The sequence below is a fragment of the Triticum dicoccoides genome, chromosome 2B (genome assembly GCF_002162155.2).
Source record: "Triticum dicoccoides isolate Atlit2015 ecotype Zavitan chromosome 2B, WEW_v2.0, whole genome shotgun sequence".
Taxonomy (NCBI): Eukaryota; Viridiplantae; Streptophyta; class Magnoliopsida; order Poales; family Poaceae; genus Triticum; species Triticum dicoccoides.
In genome coordinates this window covers 418917876-418944111 of record NC_041383.1, presented here as the reverse complement: position 1 = coordinate 418944111, position 26236 = coordinate 418917876, and the positions used below count along the sequence as shown (strand labels likewise).

The 26236-nt window shown below is 43.2% G+C and overlaps 1 protein-coding gene and 1 long non-coding RNA gene across 4 annotated transcripts; one reads left to right on the top strand and one right to left on the bottom strand.

The window, feature by feature from the left end:
* The first annotated feature begins 853 nt into the window (after positions 1 to 853).
* On the top strand, positions 854 to 1673 carry LOC119363987. Of its 2 annotated transcripts, none has more exons than XR_005174554.1 (2): positions 854 to 980; positions 1107 to 1673. It is a non-coding gene; the product is annotated as an uncharacterized LOC119363987 (long non-coding RNA). The 2 variants fall into 2 exon arrangements; XR_005174555.1 differs by having other exon boundaries at positions 894 to 998.
* On the bottom strand, positions 987 to 10940 carry LOC119363986. Of its 2 annotated transcripts, XR_005174553.1 has the most exons (7): positions 9748 to 10940; positions 9190 to 9245; positions 5235 to 5281; positions 3583 to 4979; positions 3378 to 3494; positions 3259 to 3311; positions 1499 to 1624 (listed from the first exon to the last, which is right to left on the bottom strand). XR_005174553.1 is itself a non-coding variant. In XM_037629373.1 (4 exons), exons 2-4 carry the CDS (start codon positions 3396 to 3398, stop codon positions 1018 to 1020), a joined length of 681 nt encoding a protein of 226 aa, XP_037485270.1. In that variant the 5' UTR covers positions 3399 to 3494; positions 3583 to 5784; the 3' UTR covers positions 987 to 1017. The 2 variants fall into 2 exon arrangements, 1 of the variants encoding a protein (XP_037485270.1); XM_037629373.1 differs by lacking the exons at positions 9190 to 9245; positions 9748 to 10940 and having other exon boundaries at positions 987 to 1624; positions 3583 to 5784.
* Positions 10941 to 26236: the final 15296 nt, after the last annotated feature.

Here is a 26236-nt window from a genome sequence, read left to right as displayed (position 1 = left end):
GAATAATGTTCCTGGAACAAGATTTTCTGTTTCATGTTTCTTTGGGAGACAGTAGAAACAGTGGAACAGAAGAAACTATACCATTCTTTGCTTTACTTCCATTGTTCACTTCACTAGATGACCCGTTGCGCCAATGGCGCAAAGGCCGAGTGCAAGCCAAGTGTTGAAAGAGTGTGCATTAAAACATATAGACACAAAATGAAACATATGAAAATAAGTATGGATTGATGATAGATAGATGATTCGTGATGATACATGTTTTCTAAGACGCAAAAAACTGATCCAAACCAAGAGTTGTCTGCAAACAAAATTTTAAAATACTTTGACACGTCTAAGGCATACTCCATGGTGTGTTATTTACAAACTCTAGTAAAAGATTAATGAACTTCGGAATTTCATATCACCGGCTTACAGTTCAAACCCGAACTTGGGGCATATTTGAATTTAAATCTGAAAAAGGGTAGTCAAATACTCCTGAAAAGTCTTGGACATTTTCACAAAGTTATATTATATACATAGTAGCATATGTGAAATTTTCCAAGATATTTCTGATGAGTTTTGAGCACTGAAATTAATCCTGAGTAGATTATGAGGGAGTAGAGGAGATATTCCAGTCATTTTCATTTTTTTTATTTTTTATTTTTCTTTCAACCTTTCCCTTTGCTACTGACCAATTGGTCCCTCTCGTGAACCCACCAGTCAGGCTGGCAGCGCCAGCTCGTGGGACACGCGCACGCAACTCTCTGCCCCTTCACGTTTTACTCCTACTCCTACTCCACTACCTCCCTCCTCAATCCATTCCCTCTTCCTCCTGGATCCTCTTTCTGGTCGAGCTCGCCGGGGACGCCGCCGCTCGCCGCTGCAACGCCAGCCATAGGAATAGGCGGGATCCACCAGCCCTCCATCCGGCTCGACGTCCACGCCCCACGGTCCAACATGCAGGCCTGCAGGACGCCGCCATGAATCGCCTCATTTTTCGAGTGAGTCCTTGATCCTAGGTAGTTTCCCTAACTCTGTTCAGCTCCGGCCGTCGTTCTGGTTCGATTCCTGGACACCGAGCATGCAGCAAACTTTTGGACCGAGGCCGCCTTCCTTTGTTTTGTCAGCTGCCGTTGCGACGCCACAGCGGTCGTCCTCCTCCCCGAGTAACTCCAGGAACCATGACGGGCTCTGCTTCTCCTCTGGACCAAGGATTCGAAGCCGCAGGTCTCTCCTACTTCTTCCATATTTGCAGGGTGAGAAGCTGCCACTGCCTTCTTGTGCCATCAGGCATTGCCACGAACAGCAGGGTGAGAAGCTGCCATTGCCTTCTTGTGCCTTCTTTTCTTTGTCAGCGCCGGTTTTTCTCATTCTAGCCGTTGCTGGAGACGGTTGTGGTGCTGCCACATGAGACCATTTTGGTCCGGGCCACATGGTTAGGCCACAAGCTTGTTGCTGCTTACTTGGCCGCTCGCTATTGCTCTGCTTGCTACTGCTCGTGGGCTGCCTGTACTTCAGAGAAAGAGAGCTTTTTGCTATACAGAGTACTATATTATGTTGAACCCTACTGTTCATCAATCCAGCAGTTTGCTTGTGTGCTTGTCTAGCTAGCTTGCACACACGTAACTTTCCTGGGTGATTTGATCTACCAAGTTCAGAAATCAACATATTAGGCTAAGTCAAGTTGTCGCTGAGTACGAAAGTTTACTCTAATATTTGATTTATCAAGAAAATCACAAAAAAAAATGCTCAGCTTGCTGACTTTGTAAAATCCATAAAAAATATAATCATTCCAGTTCTGTTTGGAGTAGTACTGCTATGGAGTTGGGATGGTTTAACCTGTACTGTAGCCATAAAAATGAACATATCCAGTATTGTTGTTTAGAAATAAAAGATGATGTACTTTAAAAAAATACTTACTTACGAAGCCTTTTATCCCAAACAAGTTGGGGTAGGCTAGATATGAAACCCTTTCACGAGGACTTCCCAGGAGGTCACCCATCCTAGTACTACTCTCGTCCAAATAGATTTCATACCCAAAAGACTGGCTAGTTTTTACGTTGGCTCGCCAAGCCTATCACAACCCTTAGATATGAAACCCTTTCATGAGGACTTCCCAGGAGGTCACCCATCCTAGTACTACTCTCGCTCAAATGGGTTTCATACCTATGGGACTGACTAGTTTTTACGTTGGCTCGCGAAGCCTATCACAACCCTCCTCCTTTACCCGGGCTTGGGACCGGCTATGCCTAGAAGACATAGGCGGAGTTATGTACTTTAAAAAAATACATGTATTTAAAATTTTAAAAGCATATTTAACTTGTACTCGTGAATAAGTGATTTAAGCTCATCCAACTTAGTTTTGAAAATGAACAAATCCCTCTCATGACATAATTTAATACATCATATTTATGCATACATTGCCAATTCAATTTTCTGGTACGCAATAGTTAAAAAATAGGAACTGCTAGTACATCATACATATACGTAGTATATCAAAAAGCATGGCTAGTGTTCTTTTGTTATTAAAAAGCATGGCTAGTGTTCACTGGGAATAGGAGTGGCATTGGCATATGGTGGCTGACTTTTCATTTTCTTTAGCTACCATGCGAACCTAAATCTGATGACATTGAAATGATATAGCTGGACAGAGTAGATACTAAATTCAGACAAAGTAAATAGTAAACAAAAAAGATCACTCTTTTACAGAAAAGAATGGCATCAGACTATAAGTGTTCAAATAGTAATCATATTGTCACAATTTCATAAAAATGCAGTGGAGCCATGCTCAACTGTTTCGGGTTAAAGAAAACAATAATGATATGATAAATATGTCGAAGGTATTAGCTATTTCTCATCTGCACATTTTCTATATTGTACTCCACTTACTATCCATCTTAGTTATCTCTGTTCATTGTCAAGGCCTCCCAGTAAGTTGTAATAGCTAGTGGAAGATGGCATGTTGCAATGCTGGAGTTGTAAATCACACCAGTCCAATTTCGACAGAGAATATTTTTGTCAAAGCCTTCCAGTAAGTTGTAATAGCTAGTGGAAGATGGCATGTTGCAACGCTGGAGTTGTAAATCACACCAGTTCAATTTCGACAGAGAATTTTTGACTTATAAATTTCCAGTTGGCCAATACTGTCTAAGGCTATTAACAATTGCAGGAGAACAGTATCAATGTAACCATAAAATGTACAAAAAATACATATGATTCTTCGCATATTGGATAACAACTTGTGTTGTTATATATATCAGGTATCTAAAATACACTCACCTGGCCGTGCTGGGCTTCTTGGGCATGCATCCAGTGACTTCTGCCACCAAACCCTAAAACAATTAGGAAGAGCTCAGGGTACCATGGGAAGATGGGGAAAGTAGAAAGAAAGAGCTCACCTGTGCTGGCATCTCCTCCATGAACTGGGAGCTGTACTCAACCCCTCCTCATGAGGTGGGTGCTCGAGCAGCTGTCGTCCCGTGGCCTGCCTAGTTCGTGTACCTGTCTCCACCGTGCTGAACAGGAGAGATTGAAGGAAGAAGAGGAGCAGTGAGGAAGAAAACAGGACCGTGGAAGAGAGCAAAAGAGAGAAGGAAATCTCACCGGCAACACACGAAGGACGAGCAGCAGAGGGTACTTCGAGAGGAAGCGCAGAGAAGGGTGCAGCCGTGGCCGCTACCTCACCAAGATGCGTGCCGCTGTCATCATCCGCACACTCTGACACACTACAGATGCCTACCGCTGCTCACCCGATGACCCAACCACGCTAGCGTAGGGAGTAGAAGGAGGAGGAGCGGCGGCAGAGGCACGGGAGAAAGAGGAGGAAGGTGAGCAGAAGCGGCGGCGGCACGGGAGAAAGAGGAGGAAGAGGAGGAGAGGCGGCGGCGACTAGGAGGGAGGTCGTGGAGGAGGAGGGAGGGACGCTTGCGGGCTAGGTCTTTTACTGGACGAGCGCTGTATCCCACCCCTTCTCTGACCCGAACACGCACGCGGAACACATACTGCAATGCTGGTCCACGCGAAAGGGTGGCCCAGTCGCCATCCACTCTAACCCGAATTCATAGCGTGCAGCAAAACGAACGTCCAGATGTTTAACAGCAAGGTGAAAAGGACGCTGCACGGTAAATCGTTCGAACCAGATTCATCTCGCGATGTAGATGCGCTAGAACGGCGGGTACTCTAGGAGGCTTTATATGTTAGATAACAGTAGAAACAGTGGAAAACAGCAGGGACAGCAATCAGTGGAACAGCTTCGCGAAGCAGAAACAACGAAACGCTTGAAACAGTTCAAAAACAGTTCGCGCACGCCAAGCGGCCCACAAAGCCCGCCAGTCAGCTGCCCCTGTGCGAAGCCGCACCTAGTTGACGCAAAATGTCACATAGGAGTTCCCTCCTACCCAACCACTCCTTCTCTATATTTTTCTTCCCCATGGGCCTGGCCGAAGTGGCCCATCTCTCCCAACCAACTAACCCCTCGCCTACGTTCACAACTCGCAGAAGAGGAAATCTCAACAGCCACCTACGTGCACACATAGAAACTCTGCACCTTCCTTTAATTTCTCCTTCCTTCCTACTAGTAAGCGTGCACGTGCAACGCACGTCTTCATTAATATTACAATTATATGGGAAAATCCACCTGTGTATGCTAGAGCATTCATCGTGCACCAGTGAATTAGTCCTATGAAATCAGCAAGTAGACTCCAATTCTTTAAGTTCCTCCTCTGTTTAATCATGCAAGTTTTTGTGTGTGTAATAGTATAGATGTAAGTGATTCAGATAAAATAATTAAATACAAGATTGTAATAAATCTTAAATATTACCTTGTTGAAATTAGCAGAAGCTCCAAGAGAAGCTGACAAAGAGTCTTGGATTTCTTTCATACATTCAGTCAGTTTGTTAACTCCACCCATAGTCTTTTCAAAGCACCAAATATTCCAATAATATGCATGTATCAATCAATACCTCTAATTTGCAAGGCTAAAAAGCTAGACACGATGCATCTGCAAGACCATGAGAAGAGTAATGGTATACATGTGAATGAAATTGGAGATTACACTGACAAAGCATAAAATAAAGTAAGCTCCGCGCAAGAGGAACGCTCTAACTACAATGAGAAGACTCATAAATCCATAAGAATACATGGTGTCAGTTTGGATCAACTTTTTTTCCATCCAAAAAGCCCAAGTTCACAGTGTCACCCTAAAAGCAGTGAGGATATCATACATATCAAGATGTATCCAGTATATCAAACTTACTTGTGAGATATCTTCTTTAAGCTTGGTATGCCCAAAATCATCATAAACTTTCAGAAATAAAGAAAAAGTCAGATGGATTTCCCCATATGAACAATAAAGAATGGAAACAACACCTAATGATAATTTTAGTATCCCTGGTTACTTCCAAACACTAAATAACAACTATGACACCTAATGACCAAGTATTTGCAAGAAACATCCATAATTATTTCATCATACAGTGAAATAGGAGTGAAGACAAAACCTAATGAGTAATGGCCAAGGGTCTTTTCAGAACATATTGCATCCAAAGAAAAAAAAATTAACAGTATTAGTAGATAGATCAGAGATAAAAACTGGATTAACAACTTCGCTATATACATGGTGGTTCGTCATATTGTTCTCAAACACAGTGTGTCATAGAGTCAGCAAACATTAGCATGTGGGCGCAGGCCCAAACAACAACAACAACAACAACAAAGCCTTTAGTCCCAAACAAGTTGGGGTAGGCTAAAGGTGAAACCCATAAGATCTCGCAACCAACTCATGGCTCTGGCACATGGATAGCAAGCTTCCATGCACCCCTGTCCATAGCTAGCTCTTTGTCGATACTCCAATCCTTCAGGTCTCTCTTAACGGACTCCTCCCATATCAAAATCGGTCGACCCCGCCCTCTCTTGACATTCTCCGCACGCTTTAGCCGTCCGCTATGCACTGGAGCTTCTGGAGGCCTGCGCTGAATATGCCCAAACCATCTCAAACGATGTTGGACAAGCTTCTCCTCAATTGGTGCTACCCCAACTCTATCTCGTATATCATCATTCCGGACTCGATCCTTCCTCGTGTGGCCACACATCCATCTCAACATACGCATCTCCGCCACACCTAACTGTTGAACATGTCGCCTTTTAGTCGGCCAACACTCCGCGCCATACAACATTGCGGGTCGAACCGCCGTCCTGTAGAACTTGCCTTTTAGCTTTTGTGGCACTCTTTTGTCACAGAGAATGCCAGAAGCTTGGCGCCACTTCATCCATCCGGCTTTGATTCGATGGTTCACATCTTCATCAATACCCCCATCCTCCTGCAACATTGACCCCAAATACCGAAAGGTGTCCTTCCGAGGTACCACCTGGCCATCAAAGCTAACCTCCTCCTCCTCACAGCTAGTAGTACTGAAACCGCACATCATGTATTCGGTTTTAGTTCTACTAAGCCTAAACCCTTTCGATTCCAAGGTTTGTCTCCATAACTCTAACTTCCTATTTACCCCCATCCGACTATCGTCAACTAGCACCACATCATCCGCAAAGAGCATACACCATGGGATATCTCCTTGTATACCCCTTGTGACCTCATCCATCACCAATGCAAAAAGATAAGGGCTCAAAGCTGACCCCTGATGCAGTCCTATCTTAATCGGGAAGTCATCGGTGTCGACATCACTTGTTCGAACACTTGTCACAACATTATTGTACATGTCCTTGATGAGGGTAATGTACTTTGCTGGGACTTTGTGTTTCTCCAAGGCCCACCACATGAAATTCCGCGGTATCTTATCATAGGCCTTCTCCAAGTCAATGAACACCATATGCAAGTCCTTCTTATGCTCCCTATATCTCTCCATAAGTTGTCGTACCAAGAAAATGGCTTCCATGGTCGACCTCCCAGGCATGAAACCAAACTGATTTTTGGTCACGCTTGTCATTCTTCTTAAGCGGTGCTCAATGACTCTCTCCCATAGCTTCATTGTATGGCTCATCAGCTTAATTCCACGGTAATTAGTACAACTCTGAACATCCCCCTTGTTCTTGAAGATTGGTACTAATATACTCCGTCTCCATTCTTCTGGCATCTTGTTTGCCCGAAAAATGAGGTTGAAAAGCTTGGTTAGCCATACTATCGCTATGTCCCCGAGACCTTTCCACACCTCGATGGGGATACAATCAGGGCCCATCGCCTTGCCTCCTTTCATCCTTTTTAAAGCCTCCTTCACCTCAGACTCCTGGATGCGCCGCACAAAACGCATGCTGGTCTCATCAAAGGAGTCATTCAGTTCAATGCTAGAACTCTCATTCTCCCCATTGAACAGCTTGTCGAAGTACTCCCGCCATCTATGCTTAATCTCTTCGTCCTTCACCAAGAGTTGGCCTGCTCCGTCCTTGATGCATTTGACTTGGCCAATATCCCTCGTCTTCCTCTCCCGGATCTTAGCCATCTTATAGATGTCCCTTTCACCTTCCTTCGTGCCTAACCGTTGGTAGAGGTCCTCATATGCCCGACCCCTTGCTTCACCAACAGCTCGCTTTGCGGCCTTCTTCTCCATCTTGTACTTCTCTATGTTGTCTGCACTCCTATCCAGGTATAGGCGTCTGAAGCAATCTTTCTTATCTTTAAGCGCCTTCTGGACATCATCATTCCACCACCAGGTATCCTTATCTTCGCTTCTCCTTCCCCTGGACACTCCAAACTCCTCCGAGGCCACCTTACGAATGCAAGTCGCCATCTTCATCCACACATTGTCCGCATCCCCTCCTTCCTCCCAAGGGCCCTCCTTAAATACCCTCTCCTTGAACACCTGAGCTACCTCCCCCTTGAGCTTCCACCACTTCGTTCTAGCGACCTTGGCACGCTTATCCCGCTGGACACGAATCCGAAAGCGGAAGTCAGCAACCACCAGCTTATGCTAGGGTACAACACTCTCCCTAGGTATCACCTTACAGTCTAGGCACGCACGCCTATCTTCTCTTCTCGAGAGGATGAAATCAATCTGGCTAGAGTGTTGGCCACTACTAAAAGTCACCAGATGTGATTCTCTCTTTCTAAAGAGGGTGTTAGCTACAATCATGTTGTAGGCTAGAGCAAAGCTTAAGACATCTTCTCCTTCTTGATTCCTGATGCCATAGCCAAAGCCCCCATGCGCCCCTTCAAAACCTGTGTTAGATGTACCCACGTGGCCATTGAGGTCTCCTCCTATGAAGAGCTTCTCACCAATCGGTACACTCCTAACCATGTCTTCCAAGCCTTCCCAGAACTCCCTCTTGGTGTTCTCATTGTGGCCTACTTGCAGGGCATATGCACTGATAACATTGAGAACCAAGTCCTCAGCTACTAGCTTGACCAGGATAATCCGGTCCCCACGTCTCTTTACGTCTACCACTCCATACTTGAGGCTCTTGTTGATCAAGATGCCTACGCCATTTCTGTTTGCAGCCGTCCCCGTGTACCACAGCTTGAAGCCGGTATCCTCCACCTCCTTCGCCTTCTGCCCTCTCCATTTGGTTTCTTGGACGCAAAGGATATCAACACCTCTCCTCACTGCTGCATCAACTAGCTCCCGAAGCTTCCCTGTCAGAGACCCTACGTTCCAGCTACCTAAGCGAATCCTCCTAGGCTCAGCTAGCTTCCTTACCCTTCGCACTCGTCGAGTCAAATGCGAAGACCCTTGCTCATTTTCCACTACATCCGGGCGCCGATGTAGCGCGCCACTAAGGATGCGACGACCCGATCCTCGCTCACTTGCCACCGTATCCGGATCAAGATACGGCGCGCCACTTGGGGGGTGACGGCCCGGCCCTTGCCCATTTTCCACCACACCCGGGTTCTGATGTGGCGCGTCGCTGAGAGGGTTACGCCCCAACGAAAATCTTTTGGGTTTCATCTCCATAAGAGTGGCTGAGTTATTACGTTGGCTCGCCAAGCCTATCACAACCCTCCTCCTTTACCCGGGCTTGGGACCGGCTATGTTGAGAACATCTCCAACAGCTAAACCAAATAATAAAAAGGAGATGTTTTAGAGGGCATGCTAACGATTAACAAGATGTCCCTCATTCACAGTTAAAATATGCCAAGCGCATTACCCAGCTTTTTTTTGGCTTAAATTCCCAGGGTGCATCATCCTCAGATCTAATAGGAATAGGCTTTAGGGGGTGCTGCAAATTTAACAGAAATGGAATGATTATCATGCTGAACTTACCTGGATTTCATCAAAAATGTTCCCAAGGATACCAGGACTCAGCTCAACTGAAAGGGCTGCATGTGCATATATAGTATTATGTGTTAGAAGAGCTAGCAAACTGTGGATCAGGGAAGAATAGAAATTGTAAAAATCGGAACTGCAAAATTCACATTAATAGTTTTGATAGGTCACCACCGCATATTATTTGTTATATTCACACCATTTATTCTTTGTTGCTATCAAATAAGCTAAATCTGACCAAAGGTATTGATCTGGTAGGAAAAAAGAGCCTGATAGAACTGTGCAATGCGACATCCTAATTCTAAAACGACATTGTAACTGTACAATGCAAATAACTTGATAGAACTGTGCAAAACGACATCCTAATTCTAAAATTTGTATCAATGCCTTTCCTTCTAGCAACCAAAATCAATCATGCCTATTTACTAAAACCATGACAAACTTATCCATGCTGAATCTGAATCACCAACATTGCATGCAGAAATTGACAGCACTACTCGAGTTCTCTTCCTCTCCTGAATTTAACAGTACCTGAACAAAGCAAGCCGCATGTACCTGCCGGCAGCCGCAGACACGCACCTCACACACGCTGGCCAGCTGCGCGTGCCTCTGCCAGACAACACTAATGCACAACACGCGGACAACATCACACACGCAGCACGCCGGGCGGCTGCAGCGCCCCAAATCCGCCGGCCGCGGAACGACCTAGCTGGCTCCGGCCCTGCGCGTCCTGGTTGGCCCGGCCGGCCATACGGCACTGCACAGCAACCACAATGCGAACGCCTAGGCTGTCGCACGCCTCTTCTAGCCGGTCGTTGATGCACTGGCTGGCGTGCACGGCACTGCGCTTCCAGCACAACGCGAACGCCCAGGCTGCCGCACGCATCCTATAGCCGCCTGTCAGACACACTGGCTGCCGCGTGTGCTAGATGTAACTGCCGATGCGCCAGGGAAAGTCAATACATTTGTGACCTGCCTCGATCTGGTGCGCCCTCCGCTCATCATCGAACTCCCTCTTCGCCACGCGCCATGGCCAGCGGTTTATCCCTGACAAGCCGTAGCATCCGGGAGAGCCGCCAGGAGAGCCGCCACGCCCTCTTGATCCTCCACGCCGAACGAATCGAGTTGCGACGCCCTGCACAGAGCACGCGACGTCATCTTCTCTGACACCATCCGTAAGCCACCGTCGTCGATTAATTGTGCTCCTGCCTTCTCCGGTCTTGCCGACAGCACTAACCTCCTCGTGGTTATCTCTGCCTCCTTTCCCCTCTCTCTTAGTCTTCATCCTCGACCTGTAACCGCCGCTCCGCAAGCTCCGGCTCTGTTTGCCGCCATGACCAACGAACTCGGTTATGTCAAGCCTCCCCTGCCCCTTGATGTGGTTCGACGTGTTCCCGGGGCTAGGTAGACACCGTCTAGCCGGCTGGCCGCTCCATGGGATCGCTCGCGACTCATATCGACACCTCCTCCCTCAAGTCTGACAGAGCTATGAGGCGAGACCGCAGAGGAGGAGCAGACGATGACCCGCGATACACCGGCCGACGTCTAGAGGTGTGCGACGGCGGCGTGTAGGAGGAGCGGCGGGGCGGCAGGGATGGCATGCACCAGGCCGGGCGGCGGCGGCGGCGGGTTGGGCGGAGTTCGCGAGAGATGCGGGCTACAGGCGGGTAGTACTTCCTTTTTTTTCCAGGAGAAGACACGGGGATTGAGGAGCAGGCCCGTAATTTTAGCCGTGAACAGGTGCGGTGTGGGACGGCCGGATGGGAGAGTTTTCGTCCGCCTCTGACGATGTTCTTTTGTTTAATAGTAGTATAGATATAGAAGTATAGATAATAGTAGTATAGATTCCTCTCCGCTGGCCATCTCCCCAACAAACGCCTCCTCTCCTTCCTTTCTCTGTACGTTCACAACTATGAAGAGAAACAACCACCACTTACACGTACAAATAGGAAATGTGTGCACCTTCCTTCAATTCCTCATCCCTTCCCATTTCTCTCCACTCCCCATCTCCCATCGAAGAAACCTCTTAACAGCCCCTCCACTAACTTCCTTAATCTTTGTCCATTTCCAAAACTAAATATATGTAGTTGAGTGCGTTGATCTCCTCTCCCAACCCCTGCGTTCCCCTGCCCTCCCCCTTCTCTGTTTCTTCCAAAATTCATCCACGAAGTGCCGCTACTCCATGGACGCCGTGCTCGCTCCCAACGACTTCAAGCATCTTCATCCATGCCCTTGCGCCAGAAGGTTTCCCTAGATGTGGTGAATCCATTCAGGAAAGAAAGAACGCATTCCGCCGACCACACGTGAAGAATTTCACGTGTGCATGTACACTGTTCATCAAGTTCGTTGCATCAACTCATCATGCTGGGTGAGTTTCTGTCCAATTCCTTTCTCACGTGCACTAAACCATGTTCAATCTATCTCCTAGACATCCTAGTTTGACCTATTTCTCTTATTCGTCGCGCCAACCACTCCATGTTCATGAACCGGATGTCATCCAATATCATCGTTGTTTCTTCACTTTTTCTATTCATCGTATGCCTTCATGACCAATAAAAAATATATTCTCAATGGCCATAGAAACCCATTGGTGGAATTATCTTGCTTGTTCGGTCATTTGATTTTTAGTTTGGCTTTTATCTAGTCGTTCTTGTTAATAGTAACAATAGTTTTTATTATAGTTCTATATGATTTTGTGTAGATAATTCCGTGCATCATGTATAGGGCTGGAAAAAAGCTCGAAACTCGCGAGCTAAATGAGTAGCTCGTGACTCGGCTCGAATCGACTCGAACTCGAAGAATAACGAGTCGAGCCGAGCTTTAGTTTAAGATCGTTTATAGACCAAGTTAAATGAGTCAATCTCACGAGTACTCGTGTAACTCGTTAGGCTCGGTACAAAAAATCAACCACTCCCAATACAAAAAAATATCAGCCAATCATCACCCTACGTCCCAGGCGCACAACACACGATCTAGCCGTTGAAGGCCCAGCCGCCTAGAAGACTCATGCAATTACAATTATTTAGTGATATATATGTTTAATATATACATAATTATTTTTATCATATTTGAGGATTTTATATTCATATCTTTAACGAGCTTAACAAGCTAAACAAGCCAGCTCGCGAGTTATATGAGTCGAGCCAATCTTGGGTCTAAGCTCGTTATAGTAATGAGTCGAGTCGAGCTAGCTAGTTAACGAAACGACCTCTAGCGAGTTGAGTCGAGCTGGCTCGACTCGGCTCGGATTCCACCCCTAATCATGTAGTAGTGAGATAGTCCTTGTATTAGTTCTTATGTGTTACTACCATGTGTAGTAGTTGACTGGTCAACCTTTTCTTGTTAGTATGTTATTTTATTATGTTTGTGACATGCCTACGAGTGTATGTTATTTGCCTTATAATTTTAGTGCGACGTAGGACTTGTTAGATTTATTTCTATCACCAATTATAGTTATTCAAAAATTGTTAAACATGTTATTTCATGTTGATATTTTTCTTTCTTGCGGTACATAGTTATGATATGCATATGGACATGTCTTTGCAAATTATTACCATATGTAGGTTTATGTAGAATTACTATAACCTTTACGTGATTATCCAATACCTAATGTCTTGATTATTTTCATTTTTATTTGGAATGAGGATATCTTAGATATTGATTACATATTCATTTTCATTGATGTTCCATGTTTGTTTTATTGGTTTGAAATCATGACATGTCTACGATAGGTGTTTGTACATTTTTATTACGTGTTCTTGCATAGTATTCTTTATGCAAGATGTTGAATGAAATGCCTTATTGTTTGGATATGAGTATATTGTAGTTCATAGCATAGATATTATTGGCTAGTTGTTCCTTTTATTTTATAAATGTATGTTATACAAGATTGCATGGATAGATGCTTCATGAAATCATTTAGTTTTGTATTGCTATATATAATTATTCTTGTGAAATATAATTTATTTTATTCCATCTTGGTAACTATCATGTGTGTCGATTTACATTTGTTTATTACCATGCCATGTTAGGACTTTCTCAATGTCCAATAGATGTTTTGATTGTATGTGTTACATGATTGCTACTTTATGATGTATGACCAATCATATGGTTAATATTTGCTTGGTAGAGGTACATGTTAGTAGTTTATGATCTCACATATTTTAATTAAGTAGGATCCTTCTTGCTTCAATATCGTGCCATGATATGGTGATTGTATAACTAGATGGCATAGTGTGTGTGTGTGTGTGTGTTCATGTATTAGATCATGCCTAGTTGTCTACTATGCATTTGCAAGTGTAGGTTGTACAACATAGGAATGCATGCCATCTTGCTACTCATTCTAGTATAGTATATTACTTGATATTGTTGATGGCATGATTTAGTTGTTTAATTTTCTTAAATGCTTAGTATGATGTGTCCATGTGTTTGCATGTTATAAACAACAATTGTTGTGTGCTACTTTCATGCTTCCATGTTCATGCTTGTGAACTAGTCTCATAGAGTTGTGTCCTATTTCTATGATTTCTATTTATGTTAGTCGATATAAACTAAGTTGGGTGTTGCACTGTATTGTATTGGTATCGTAGTGTGGTATCTCGTGTGATGACCATCCATGTTTACACATCATATTAGTGTATCTTCTTATTGCATTGTTCTATGCCTAGGGTTTGATATATTTTGTTTACCTTTCTGTTGCATTATGGTATGCCTAGACATATTTTATACAAGTAATTTTTCATGTCTTATGATGTTGCGTGTGTTATAGTTGCTTAGTTTAGTTCTTCCTTAGGCCTTGTTCGTTTAATCCCACCCCCGCCGGGATGGGAAGGGTTTTGGCCCGAACCCCGTGGTTTTTACCCTCGTCGGGGCTGAATCCCCGCGTAGCTTACATGTGTGTTCGGTTAAACCCGACCGGGTTTATATCCCATCCAATCCCACCCCAAACCGCAGGGATTTCACCGGGTTTTGACCCACGTCTCCCGTCACGTGGAAGAAAACCTCGTCTCGTCTTCTCGAAAGAAAAAGGAGGAAAGGGCGAGAGCGGCGGGGGCGGCGGCACGGCGGCGCGGCGGCGACGATGCCGGCAGGGAAGGACTGGGCGACGGCTAGGGGCCGGAGTGGACGATCTCTCATCTCCAGTGAAGGCCGGCTGCTGCGTCTTAGCAGTAGATCTCCCAGTGCGAGCTCGGCGGCCACGACAGTCTACTTTGGTGTCCCTACCCAAGGTTTCACGCCGGCAAGATCTTCTCCCCTTTTGATTTCTAGGGATTCACATCACCTTTTCCGCCGGTGATTGAGGGGATTAACCGAACAACAATGAAGGGAAGGGTTGAGAGGAAATTCTGGGGATTAATCACGGCAGGGTTTGGGTGACAGGGTGGGGGTCACCCAATCCCTAGGTGGATCAAATCCACTAGAGGATCAAATCTTTTGCAACCGAACAAAGCCTTATAGATGTTTAACTTCATTACATCTTAGTCTTGTGAGTGTTTAAATACTTGTTGCTATGACTCGTAAGTAGAGTTGTTCTTTGATCACACACTCAGTGTGTGCATCGTGCTTTGTTATTGTAAGCATGTGGTGATAATCTTATTGCTAGTGGTTATTAGTATTAGTTGTTCTTTATTATTAAAACCATGTAATAGTTCAGTATCCTCTCATGAGCACTTGTATGTTGAATGCTTGTGTTATTAATAAATACCTCTTTATGATCCTATACTCACATGCCATGGGTGAGATATGTGTTATTATTAAGTTGTTTAATTAGTTTCTACCTTAGTATTGGATTGGATCTTTGCTATAAAAATGCTTCTTTATAGTTTTATGATTGAGGTTTACACTCAGCTTGTTGTTGACCATTATAAATATTCGGATTCATTCGAATATTCTTTTGTGGTTGATCATTACTCTTAATCATATCATGTCTAGGATAGTTTTTCATCCATTTGTTCCATGGGTTGTATTGTTTGTTGTTAATTGTTTGACAAACGAATTGATTTGATGTAGTGGATTTGGTCCTATTTTATTTTGATTGTGTTTTAGGGCTATACCCAGATCATTCAATTCATGTTGTTGAATGATGTTTGATTGCTTAACTAGTATGGTCTATAATGTTGGTTTGGTTGTCTTATGCTACACTTGCTTTTCAGTTATTATATAGTTGATGTATATGCTTGGTTGCAAATAACCATTATAAATATTTAGATTCTATCGATCTAAATATTTATCGTGGTTAACTTTCACCTTTATCATGTCATGTTGAGTTTGTGTAGTTAAAATGCATAGGATGGTTCCATTCCATGAGTGCTGATGTCAGTGTGTTTGTTATATGGTAGTTTTCTACATGGTTAGTCGAGGTGTGTGGTGGGCACTACTAGTTCATAACAGAACTTTAGTCTTGATTGCAAAGCCTTCCTCAATCGTGTCAGCTTAACCTTGTCCCTTCGTTGAGTCATATCTCTTACCTTCCTATCATGCTACCTTGTTCTGGAATATCCATCTTGATCAATATCTTATCCATCCACTTAATTTGGTTTCGATTTGGATTTACTATTGCTTTGGTATTTATTGTTTATCTTTTGCTATCATTGCGACGAGTAGGGAGTGACGACGATGTTGGAGATGAACAAAACCAGGTTATTAAAGAAGGACTCAACAATAAAGGCATGCCTCCTTCTTGATTATACTTATCCTATGGTTTACAAAATTGCATCCAGTTTTATTGTTACTATATGCATGCTATTTTAGTTCTGTAGCTAGCGTGTTGATTGACACATTACCTTGATCCGCTTGTCGCCTATTTAATTGACACCTGAGTAGAAGTACATAATTGCCGTAGAGTAGAGATGCTTAGCCATGCTTATCACCCTATAGGTGCTTTGTTGAATGACCTCTAAGTCATTGACAGTTGAAACTTAACGCTGAGCTAGGCCAGTTGGCCCTTGTTGACCTTCTCTATCCTCTTCTACTGTGGGTGAAACTTACCATCTAAATACTAGTGCGGGCGACAGCTGAATCAAGGATTAAAGGAGCGATTGGCTTCCCTTCACGAGTTGAAGGGGGCAATCAGCCGTCTGTGTCGCATGAGGCCTAATAAGTCTTGGATTTGAAGATTGTGATAACAGTACAACCACATGCTATATGGGCACTGGCTTGGTCAAGTAAGCTAGTCAGCCTTAGGTGTCGATGTCGCTGTACCGCAGATGGGATAGCTGCCTTGCAAGGAGTATCCTCGACATAGATGGGGGGACTGGTTTGAGGACATACTCTCAGTTCCGTGTGCCAGACCCGGTGGGAATGTCACATCTTTGGGGGATCTAGTCCAAAGACCTCGTCACAATCTCCCTGCGGGTATACCACATGGTGCACTATGCTAGCGACGGCTAGTGGCAACAAGTCGGGATTGTGTCGTGTGGGTAAAGTGTACAACCTCTACAGAGTGTAAAACTATTCGAATAGCCGTGTCCACGGTCATGGATGACACATGAATCTTTCTTGACGTACATGATCTGTCTTGTTTATTCCCTCTTTTCCCCTATTCTCGGAACCTATGAAGAGTGTGAGTTGATCGAGGATCCTCACTTTGATGCAAGTTATTCTGGAGATAAAACATGTTTTCATCTAAAACTGCTTTTATCCAATTGCTATATGTTTTTCAAAGAAAAATATCTTTTATGCAAATGAGCCTTAGAACCTTCCTTTGAAGCCGCATATAGCTATTAGGACCTTCTCCGAGGGAGGCATGTTGAGTACGTAATGTACTCATGACAATAATTTTGTTGAATAACAGAGTTCCATGAAGACAAAGGTCACGACTACGATTACTATGGCAATCCATTGGAGTGAGGTCACGTGGACTACATCGACTGCCTGTGGCTGAGATGGAGTCGCTACGCATTGTACTTTCCGTTGTTTTCTGATTGTAATAAATGTCATGAGACATTTCACTATGCATGCCTCGTAGCAAGATATATTATACTTGTAATTTATTTTACGCATTATGCAATGAGATCATTTCACTGTGTTGTCAACAATGATCCTAGGGCTGACAAATATACACAGGAGGGTCCAGGTTCTCACAGAAGTGGTATCAGAGCCGATGTTGACCTAGTCGCGTGGCCTTAGTTAGAAATGGAAAGCCTTAGGGACTATTGTTATAAGAAAAACTATTTTGAAAAGGATCATTCTCGTACTCTTCTCCTTCACTATTGCCATGGTCATCTCATCTTATTCAATTGAAATTTAAACTGTACTTCTCTATCATCTTCATTGTAGTATGTGAAATTATTTTCCCTGCCCTTGGTGTTGAAAAGTCAGAAGCTTCACACGATGTGACAAGAATTTCAAGATTACTTCAACCCCCTCAAGCTTTGAGTAGCAACATTTTTTCCAAGAAAAGACACTTCGAGACCTCAAGAAGGCAACAACCATCGATCATGCTCCAATCGTCAATGTCGAAGATTTGCCCCATGATTTATTGTGACCGGCCATATAGGATTAGGTTGGTTAACATCCCTGTAGTGATAGAACTCGTAGCTTGTAGACACAAAACCTTTTCTTGTGTGAGTATTGTCTGCATATTATTTTTTGGTGTTTTCCTATGCAGTGATACTAAAACCCTATTTGCCAAAAATGAGTTGCTTTTTAATTTTATTTGGATAGTTTCATGGTTATCTCGATGTTGTCTTTTGTTTATCTTCTGGGGTATCTCTGCCTTTGGTAAGATTCTTTAACTCATCTTTATGCTTTCCCTCTTCTTTGTAAACCCTGGAAGACACTTTGAGAGCAAGGAAGCCACAACAACCATTTGGAGATCTATTATCAAAGTGAACCCCATGGAAAACATCTTTTAAGGGGGGGGGTAGTAGACGGTGATGCATGGAGAGATCAAAGATTTGAAGGCCTTCATTTGTGAAAGAAGACAAAGATTTGAAGACCTTCATTCACAAATAATACGAAGATTTGAAGACCTTCACTTCACCTACCATAAAGTTCAACTTGAAGGAAGGATCAATGAGTCTAGCCGTACCAAAGCTTGATCTAAAGAAGAAGGGTAAGAGAGAAGAATGTTAACCGCCCAGAGAAGCTACCAAATTTTCATTACCAAGACTGAAGGATGAAGGACTTCTTCCAAGCCTTGAGCAAGCTGGAGATAGTATCGACAATCAAACTATCTCCAATCAAGACCCCGAAGTTCCTTGCCACCAAGCTCAAAATCAACCATGATTCCACAAGTTTTTGAGAAGAACTATGTCAAAGACGAAGCTAACCTAAGCCCATTCTCTTTAGTCCTGCTGAATCTCGGGGATGAGATTTCTTTTAAGGGGGGTAGATCTGTAACATCCCAATTCTCGGAATGTTTATGAAAAAGTTTCCCAAAAACCAGGACAACAAAATTTCGTTTGTTTTATTTGTTAATAAAAGCTTAAATTGAGTTTTCATAAAGTTAGTGGATTTAATTTGAACTAATGTCAACTTCAATTAAATTTGTGTTTTGATCTTTTGTTTTAACTGATTTTTAAATTTGTGTTCGGCATATTTAAATATGCGAGTCTGCACTTTCTTTGATTTCTCAGTTCATTTGATATTTATCTGAGCTTTTAATACCTTTCTAGATTTTCTTTTCCTAAAAGAAAATCATTTCTTTTTCTTGTTGTCAAACTTTGTACAGAATTCCTACCCAACATCTTTTCTCTTCCGTGGGTGCGCATCCTACATTTTTCCTCCCAACGGAATTGGGCCAAACCCATATCTCTATTTTGTTTTTATTTTGTTTTTCTCTGCTTCCTACCCAACCACTCCTTCTCTATATTTTTCTTCCCCATGGGCCTGGCCGAAGTGGCCCATCTCTCCCAACCAACTAACCCCTCTCCTCCTTGTATGTTGACAACTCACAGAAGAGGAAATCTCAACAGCCACCTACGTGCACACATAGAAACTCTGCACCTTACTTTAATAGTAATCGTGTACGTGCAAATGCACATATCTAAAATTGATCCTTATTCAGTTTTTACGCTGGTAATAAATCTAAACAAGAACATCACTAAATAACATATATCCTTTATTCAAAATTGTTGCCACACCCCAAAAACGCAAAGAAAACAAAATTCCAATTATCATTTGCATGCAAGCCACATATTGATCAAAGCAAATAGTGGAAAAAAATATTTCTAGCACAGGAAACTTGTAGTTTTTTGAATGCACAATTTTATCCGACCGAGCTAAGCGAAATCATCGAAGTTCTCCTTGCATATACAATTTTATAATTTATAAATATAATTCTTCACTTACCAGATTTAAATATTAAGGAATCCTGCTACTATAGAGATCTTATTTGAAGATGAGACCATTCAAATATGTTCACACATATTTTTTGTTATAGCAATATGTTCACATGGTTCACAACAAACAGCAATAACATACTCTTTATATTAGTATTTGAATTATACATCGGAAAACTGAATTCAGGTCTATGCCTATATGATTGGCTTACAATTCCATGCATGACTCGATTCCATTGTTTGATGCTCCATCCAGCTCTAACTCTACCATATAACAAGACATACTTTGTATCACTCTTCACATCTCTTCTCATTGATGGCAAAAACATGACTATTGTGGCAACTACGCCACCGCTTTATATCCAAACACAAGATGAAATGGATGGAAGATGGGAAGTACCTGTCAGCATCTCCGTTACTCCCAAGATTATGCTTCCGCCTCTCTTTCTCCCCTTCTCTTGATTCTTTTTGTCAAACAGACAACATGAGTTGAAGATTCTATATATTTTTGTAGGTGGAAGAAGAAATTTCTATTAGTAGTTGCTACAGGTATATTATGTACTGAATCATTGTACATACAGTATTATATATCAATCCAGTAAAAGTGGCGACAAGGCTATCCATATTTCAACATTGTACAAATACTACGATATTTGGTCAAGATAACACATCGATTCACAAAACCATGTCCCCAAAAGTGAGATCATCCTTCTGCATATTTGCACGGCAACATATTATAGTCAGACATATGGAAGAATTATTTGCATGCCGAAATCATACCATTAGAATCCGTTAATATGAAGAAATATATACTTTTCTAATGTACTTCAATCATCAAAAGCATACTGGTTAAGAAATAGGAATTAATCTGAAGCATGTGTCTTGTTCTTAACTTCTTTCTGGCTGTTGCTCACTCCTCCTTCCAGTATTATACTATGTTGACATCCATGTGGCAGCAGCAGCATGATCATAAGGCTTTGGATATTGCTAGAAAGAATCACATAACGGTCATTCATGGGGCAACAGCAGCCTGATCTGTTCAATACCAATTTGGATGCATTCACAACCTAAAAAAACACAGTTGGTGATCTGTAGCGCAGGTGTGTCTGTGTAACAAGAAATAATAAGAAATGCTATCAGTACATCACAAATGAAATATTTGGTTGCTTTCTTTGACGTTTAACAATCAAATGTTTTGATGTCACCAGACATATAAGCAGCTAACTTTCACGCAATAATAAACTTGAATAGAGACGGTGAAAATGGTTGAGCAAGTAATATGTATACAAACAATACCTTGCTCAAAAGGATTTATCAGGTAACATTGGACGATAATTAAGAAAATCAAATCATCAACCCATGTTTAGCTGAACAAAATGATATGGCATCTGTAGGCTCGCCTCTCCTAAACTATAGTTTGGAGACGAGTTCTTAAATCTGCATCAAATCACATGATAAAAGAAACTGAAACCAAAACTACGAGGAAATGCATACATGAACGTTTACCTCTATGTTTCTGGTGTAAACTTTGTAATTCCAATTCTCCGTGTCCCTTTCCTCCAATAGAGACACAAGAAAGTGCCACATCCTAATTGAATCACTGACATTGTGAGAGATGGAGTGTTGTGCGGGAAAGCTACCTCCTCGGCTCTTCCCTGCATTGAAATGTCAACCGGTCAAACCTATAACACATGTCTTCTGTTGCAAAGAAGGATTATGCTAGATTGCAGGCAGTCATAAAAGAAAATTCTACTTAAAGTAAGTAGAATTGGTTGGTGATTTTTTTCAGTAGAACATAAACTCCAGAAAATAAAGAATAATAAAACAGAGAGATTTCTTGCTCATTATAATCACCTCAATCTTCGAGGGACAGCCGGAGGCCTTATCCGCTCCGTATCCCACCCATTGATCCCCACTTGGTTGTTGGTGTTGCTGCGGTCAGTGGATGTGGCCGCCCCGGCGGCGGCGGCGACCGTGGCCGTGAACTCACGGCTCAATCGTCATGAACTGCTCCTAGGAGGAAACAAAGCGGTGAGTGCTGGCAGTTTCCTACGCGGTCGACACATCGAACGCGGTATTTGTTCGGGGTGTGAATAGCAGTTTCGGGCTTGGGCAGCGGCTTCAGAGGGTGGATATCCCAGATCCGATGACCCTGAACTCGTGGAACATGGCATTGGTGATGCTGACATCGGCTTCCTCGTCTACCCAGCGGAGGGAGACGGTGGTAGATGGCATACGTGTGGCAGCGCCCTGGGTTGAGCAGAGGACCTTCCAGTGGTGTTCCTGCGTGTAAGAAGAGGCCGACGGCTAGAAGGATGTGGCGAAGGCGTGCTCATGGCGGCGGCCGGGTGCGTTGGTCTGTCGGGACATGCGGCGGGGAGGAGGAGCAGTTTTTAATGGAGCGGCGGCACTGCGGGCGGCGCCCCCGCGTTCGTGCGTAGATGCGGCGTTGAGGGGAGCAGTTTTCTAATGCAGCCCCGAACGGGCACGGGATTAGTAGTGAGGGTGAGCGGTTCTGGACGTGGACGAATCATTATGGAGGTGTGGATCGATCGGTGGGACTGGTGGCTTGTTAGCGTTAAACATAAAAAGACCGTGGATCGTTAGATCGTGTGATTAGACGGCTGAGATGATTTGGATCTGCCCCTTTCGTGCTGCTTTTATAATGGTAGTAGATTCCTCCCCCCTTCCTATTCCTCTCTGCTGGCCATCTCCCCAACGAACGCCTCCTCTCCTTACTTTCTCTGTACGTTCACAACCATGAAGAGAAACAACCACCACTTGCACGTACAAATAGGAAATGTGTGCACCTTCCTTCAATTCCTCATCCCTTCCCATTTCTCTCCACTCCCCATCTCCCACCGAAGAAACCTCTTCTCCTTCCCCTTCCTCTGTATGTTCCCATGACGAGAACAGAAACGTACAGGCACGAACAGCCCCTCCACTAACTTCCTTAATCTTTGTCCATTTCCAAAACTAAATATATGTAGTTGAGCGTGTTGATCTCCTCTCCCAACCCCTGTGTTCCCCTGCCACCCCCCTTCTTTGTTTCTTCCAAAGTTCATCCACGAAGTGCCGCTGCTCCATGGACGCCGTGCTCGCTCCCGACGACTTCAAGCATCTCCATCCATGCCCTTGCGCCAGAAGGTTCCCCTAGATGTGGTGAATCCATTCAGGAAAGAAAGAACGGATTCCGTCAACCACACGTGAAGAATTTCACATGTGCATGTACACTGTTCATCAAGTTCGTCGAATCAACTCATCATGCTCGGTGAGTTTCTGTCCAATTCCTTTCTCACGTGCACTAAACCATGTTCAATCTATCTCCTAGACATCCTAGTTTGACCTATTTCTCTTGTTCGTTGCGCCAACCACTCCATGTTCATGAACCGGATGTCATCCAATATCACCTACTACTAGGAAAAGGCCTACTAATGGCGCACCTGTTTTGGCTACTAATGGCGCACTACATGTGCGCCATTAGTACCACGCCACTAGAATATTTTAGTAATGGCGCAGCTCAGGTGCGCCATTAGTATCTGATATACTAATGGCGCATCACACGTGCACCATTAGTATCCCACAGGTGCTCCATTAGTATCTGGTATACTAATGGCGCACCACATAAAAGTGCGCCATTAGTAACAAGTTTTTTTGTTTTTGTTTTTTCTTAATCCCAGGTCACTATTTCACATATGAGATATCTAACACATATATATATATATACAATAAGCATCCATATAACAATCATATCCAACACACAAGTTTCATCATATATACATACATAGCCAACACATAGTTCCATCGTTACATATTACAAAAGTTTCACATTGTTCATCCAACACCGTTATCGATCAATTCACAAAAGTTTCACATTGATATAAAATAAAAACACAAATGAAAAAGAAGCACTCCATTCATGCAAGCTTCCGTGAATTAAATCAAATCTGCAAAATGATAAACAAGAAGTTAGAAGAAGAAGAAGAAGAAGAAGAAGACTAGAAGAATACTAGAAGAAGAAGAACACTAGAAGAATATTAGAAGAAGAATAAAAAGAATAAGAAGAAGACTATAAGCTTATTATGTAAACTTGATCATTTTGTGCTAACATAAGTTATTTTGGAGCTAACCTATACGAAACTAAGCATATAAGCTCTCTAAGTTAGCATATTAGAGCCAACTTAGGTAAAATGAAGCTAACCTATGTCATTTTGGAAAAGAAAAAGAATAAGAAGAATAAGAAGAAGACTATAAGCTTATTATGTAAACTTGATCATTTTGTGCTAACATAAGTAATTTTGGAGCTAACCTATAGGAAACTAAGCATATTAGAGATAACATAGGTAACTAAGTATATATATATATATATATATATATATATATATATATATATATATATATATATATATATATATATATCATTTTGGAGATCTGACATACCTGACATAGTTCAGTTCTCATTGTTCTTCTCCTTCTCCTTTCTCAGCCTGATGCGCCAAGAGTGGCGAGGCGGTGGAGGCAGCTGTGGGATGTAGTCTTCTACCACAATTGGCGTGGTCATGTCACCCAGCTGTGGGATCGCCGGCGCCACCACCGGTGCGTGGTCATTGTCAGGCACCACCATCATCGCGAGGCCACCTTCAGGCAGGACGGGCACGACCATCGCTAGGTCATCCTCAGGCACCACCATCTCTTGCCCATGGACAACCACCACCATCTCTTTCCCATGGTCAGCCACCACCATCTCTTGCCCTTGGTCAGCCACCACTAGCGCTAGGTCATCCTCAGCCTGATGCCCATCGTCATCCTGCAGCTCCTCATCCCCACTCTGCTCCTCTTCTCCCCCACTCCAGTCCGGTTCATCCTTCTTGTTGTCTTTGCTGCTGCCAGAATCACTGCTGCTTTAGCTAAAGCCAGAATCGTTGTTGCTTTTGCTACAGCCATAATCGCTGCTGCTTTGGCTGTAGCCAGTGTCGCTGCTGCTGCTCCCATTGCCTGTCCAAATGCAACAATGATTGTTAACAATCGATGTGAGACAAAGCCAAATGTAGAGGAATAAGAAGAGGCAGAACGCACTGGCATCTTCGTCGTCAGTGTAGCGCATGCGACACATAGTCATGTTGAAGACCTTCATGATGAGCATTGTGGCGTCATCGTCGTACCTGAAGAGAAGAAAGTACCCGGTCCGCAGGTCGTAGGCACTGTAGAACTTCTCCCAGCCATGGCACAGGTACATGTGGCCCTCCTCGATCACCAACTCCACGTCCCACAGCCTGCGAACCCCGCTGCCGGCCTGTCGGAGCTTCACATTATCTGGCGGATCTTCACCCAGCATGTTCATAAAAGTGTCAGGCAGCCTCTGTAATTTGGGACAAGGAGTGATGTAGCAAACAACAGAGTTATCATAATGAGATGGGTGAAGGGGAGATCTCTCGTTTTATATACCTGCCTCGTGGCTGATACTGAAGTCCCAAGTATGATACTGAAGAACTCGAAAGCATCCAGCTCGTACTCCGGTGAGGCAGAGCGGCGGTGGTTGCTTCCCCCCATCTCTGATAAGCAGCAGAAGAGACCAATTACTACCCTTACAACATTATCATACAACATTATAGCAGCATAAATTTTGAGCAGAAGATAATCAACTACACTAATGCACTTCCGAAGTTCCTGCTTCCCACCCATGATGTTGTTAAGCGAGGACTAGTGCCAAATGCATTTTTGGTACGAAAATACATCACATGCCACTATGTTATTTAATATCATTCTTCTCGAAGACTAATGATTGTTACATCCTACTAAAATGATGTTCTGTCCTCAGAGATGTCTCGTTGCTTATGAGGAAGCAGCAAATAAACACTTGAAAAAAGCTCTCGTCCTCGAAGATGCAATATCTGATTTACTCAAGGTTGGCCCTGACAATTTCCTCCCCATGTTCAATTAATTCTGGAGTGCTGCTTGAGCCTTTTTTATGTCTGTATGAATTATATTGCTTTCTACAGGTTCAGAACCATCAGCCTAATGATGTCATGGAGTATGGCAGTGACCCCAAAACAGAGTTCCTACGCTATATCCGGCTCAGCAGTAAAGGTGTGACCTATTGAATGTGCAAGCTTAATGTCATCAACTAGTTTCTTTATAATGATTTTTTTCTCTGTTATGCCTTCTGTCTTTGCATATGTAGAGTTATGTTTTTTTATTTCAATCATGTGGGTGGGTTTAATGATGTCAAAACCTTGTCGTAGTTTCCACTGTTTTAATGTTTTGTATGATTTCTTGGTTATATTACCGTTCTGAGTTATGTTGTTCTGTTATATTATTTGAAGACATGAAGGGTTACTTATTTGAAGATGCTACTCCTGAGAAAGGTCAACTTTTCGATCATCAGCCTCTATAATTAAACAATGATGCATTCTTCCTTTTCCTTTCCATCTTCTTCTTCTCCACCTCTCTTCTTTTCTTGTTCTCCCTTTTCTTTCTTCTCCTTCCTCCTCCTCCTCTTCTCCTTCTTCCTTTCTTGTTCTGTTTTTCAACTTTCTTCTTATTCTTCTTCCTTTTTTTTCCTTTTTCCTCTTCTTCTACTTCTTCTTCTTTTTTTCAACTTTCCTCTTCTTCTAATTATCTAAACCTAAATCTAGCACTAACCTAAAACGACCACTAACCTAAACCTATCAATAACCTAATTAAACCTAAACAGCAAAGAAAAACAAAAAAATGTTCACCTTGGCTCCGGGGGCAGGGGGTGGTGGTGGACGGCCGCGGTT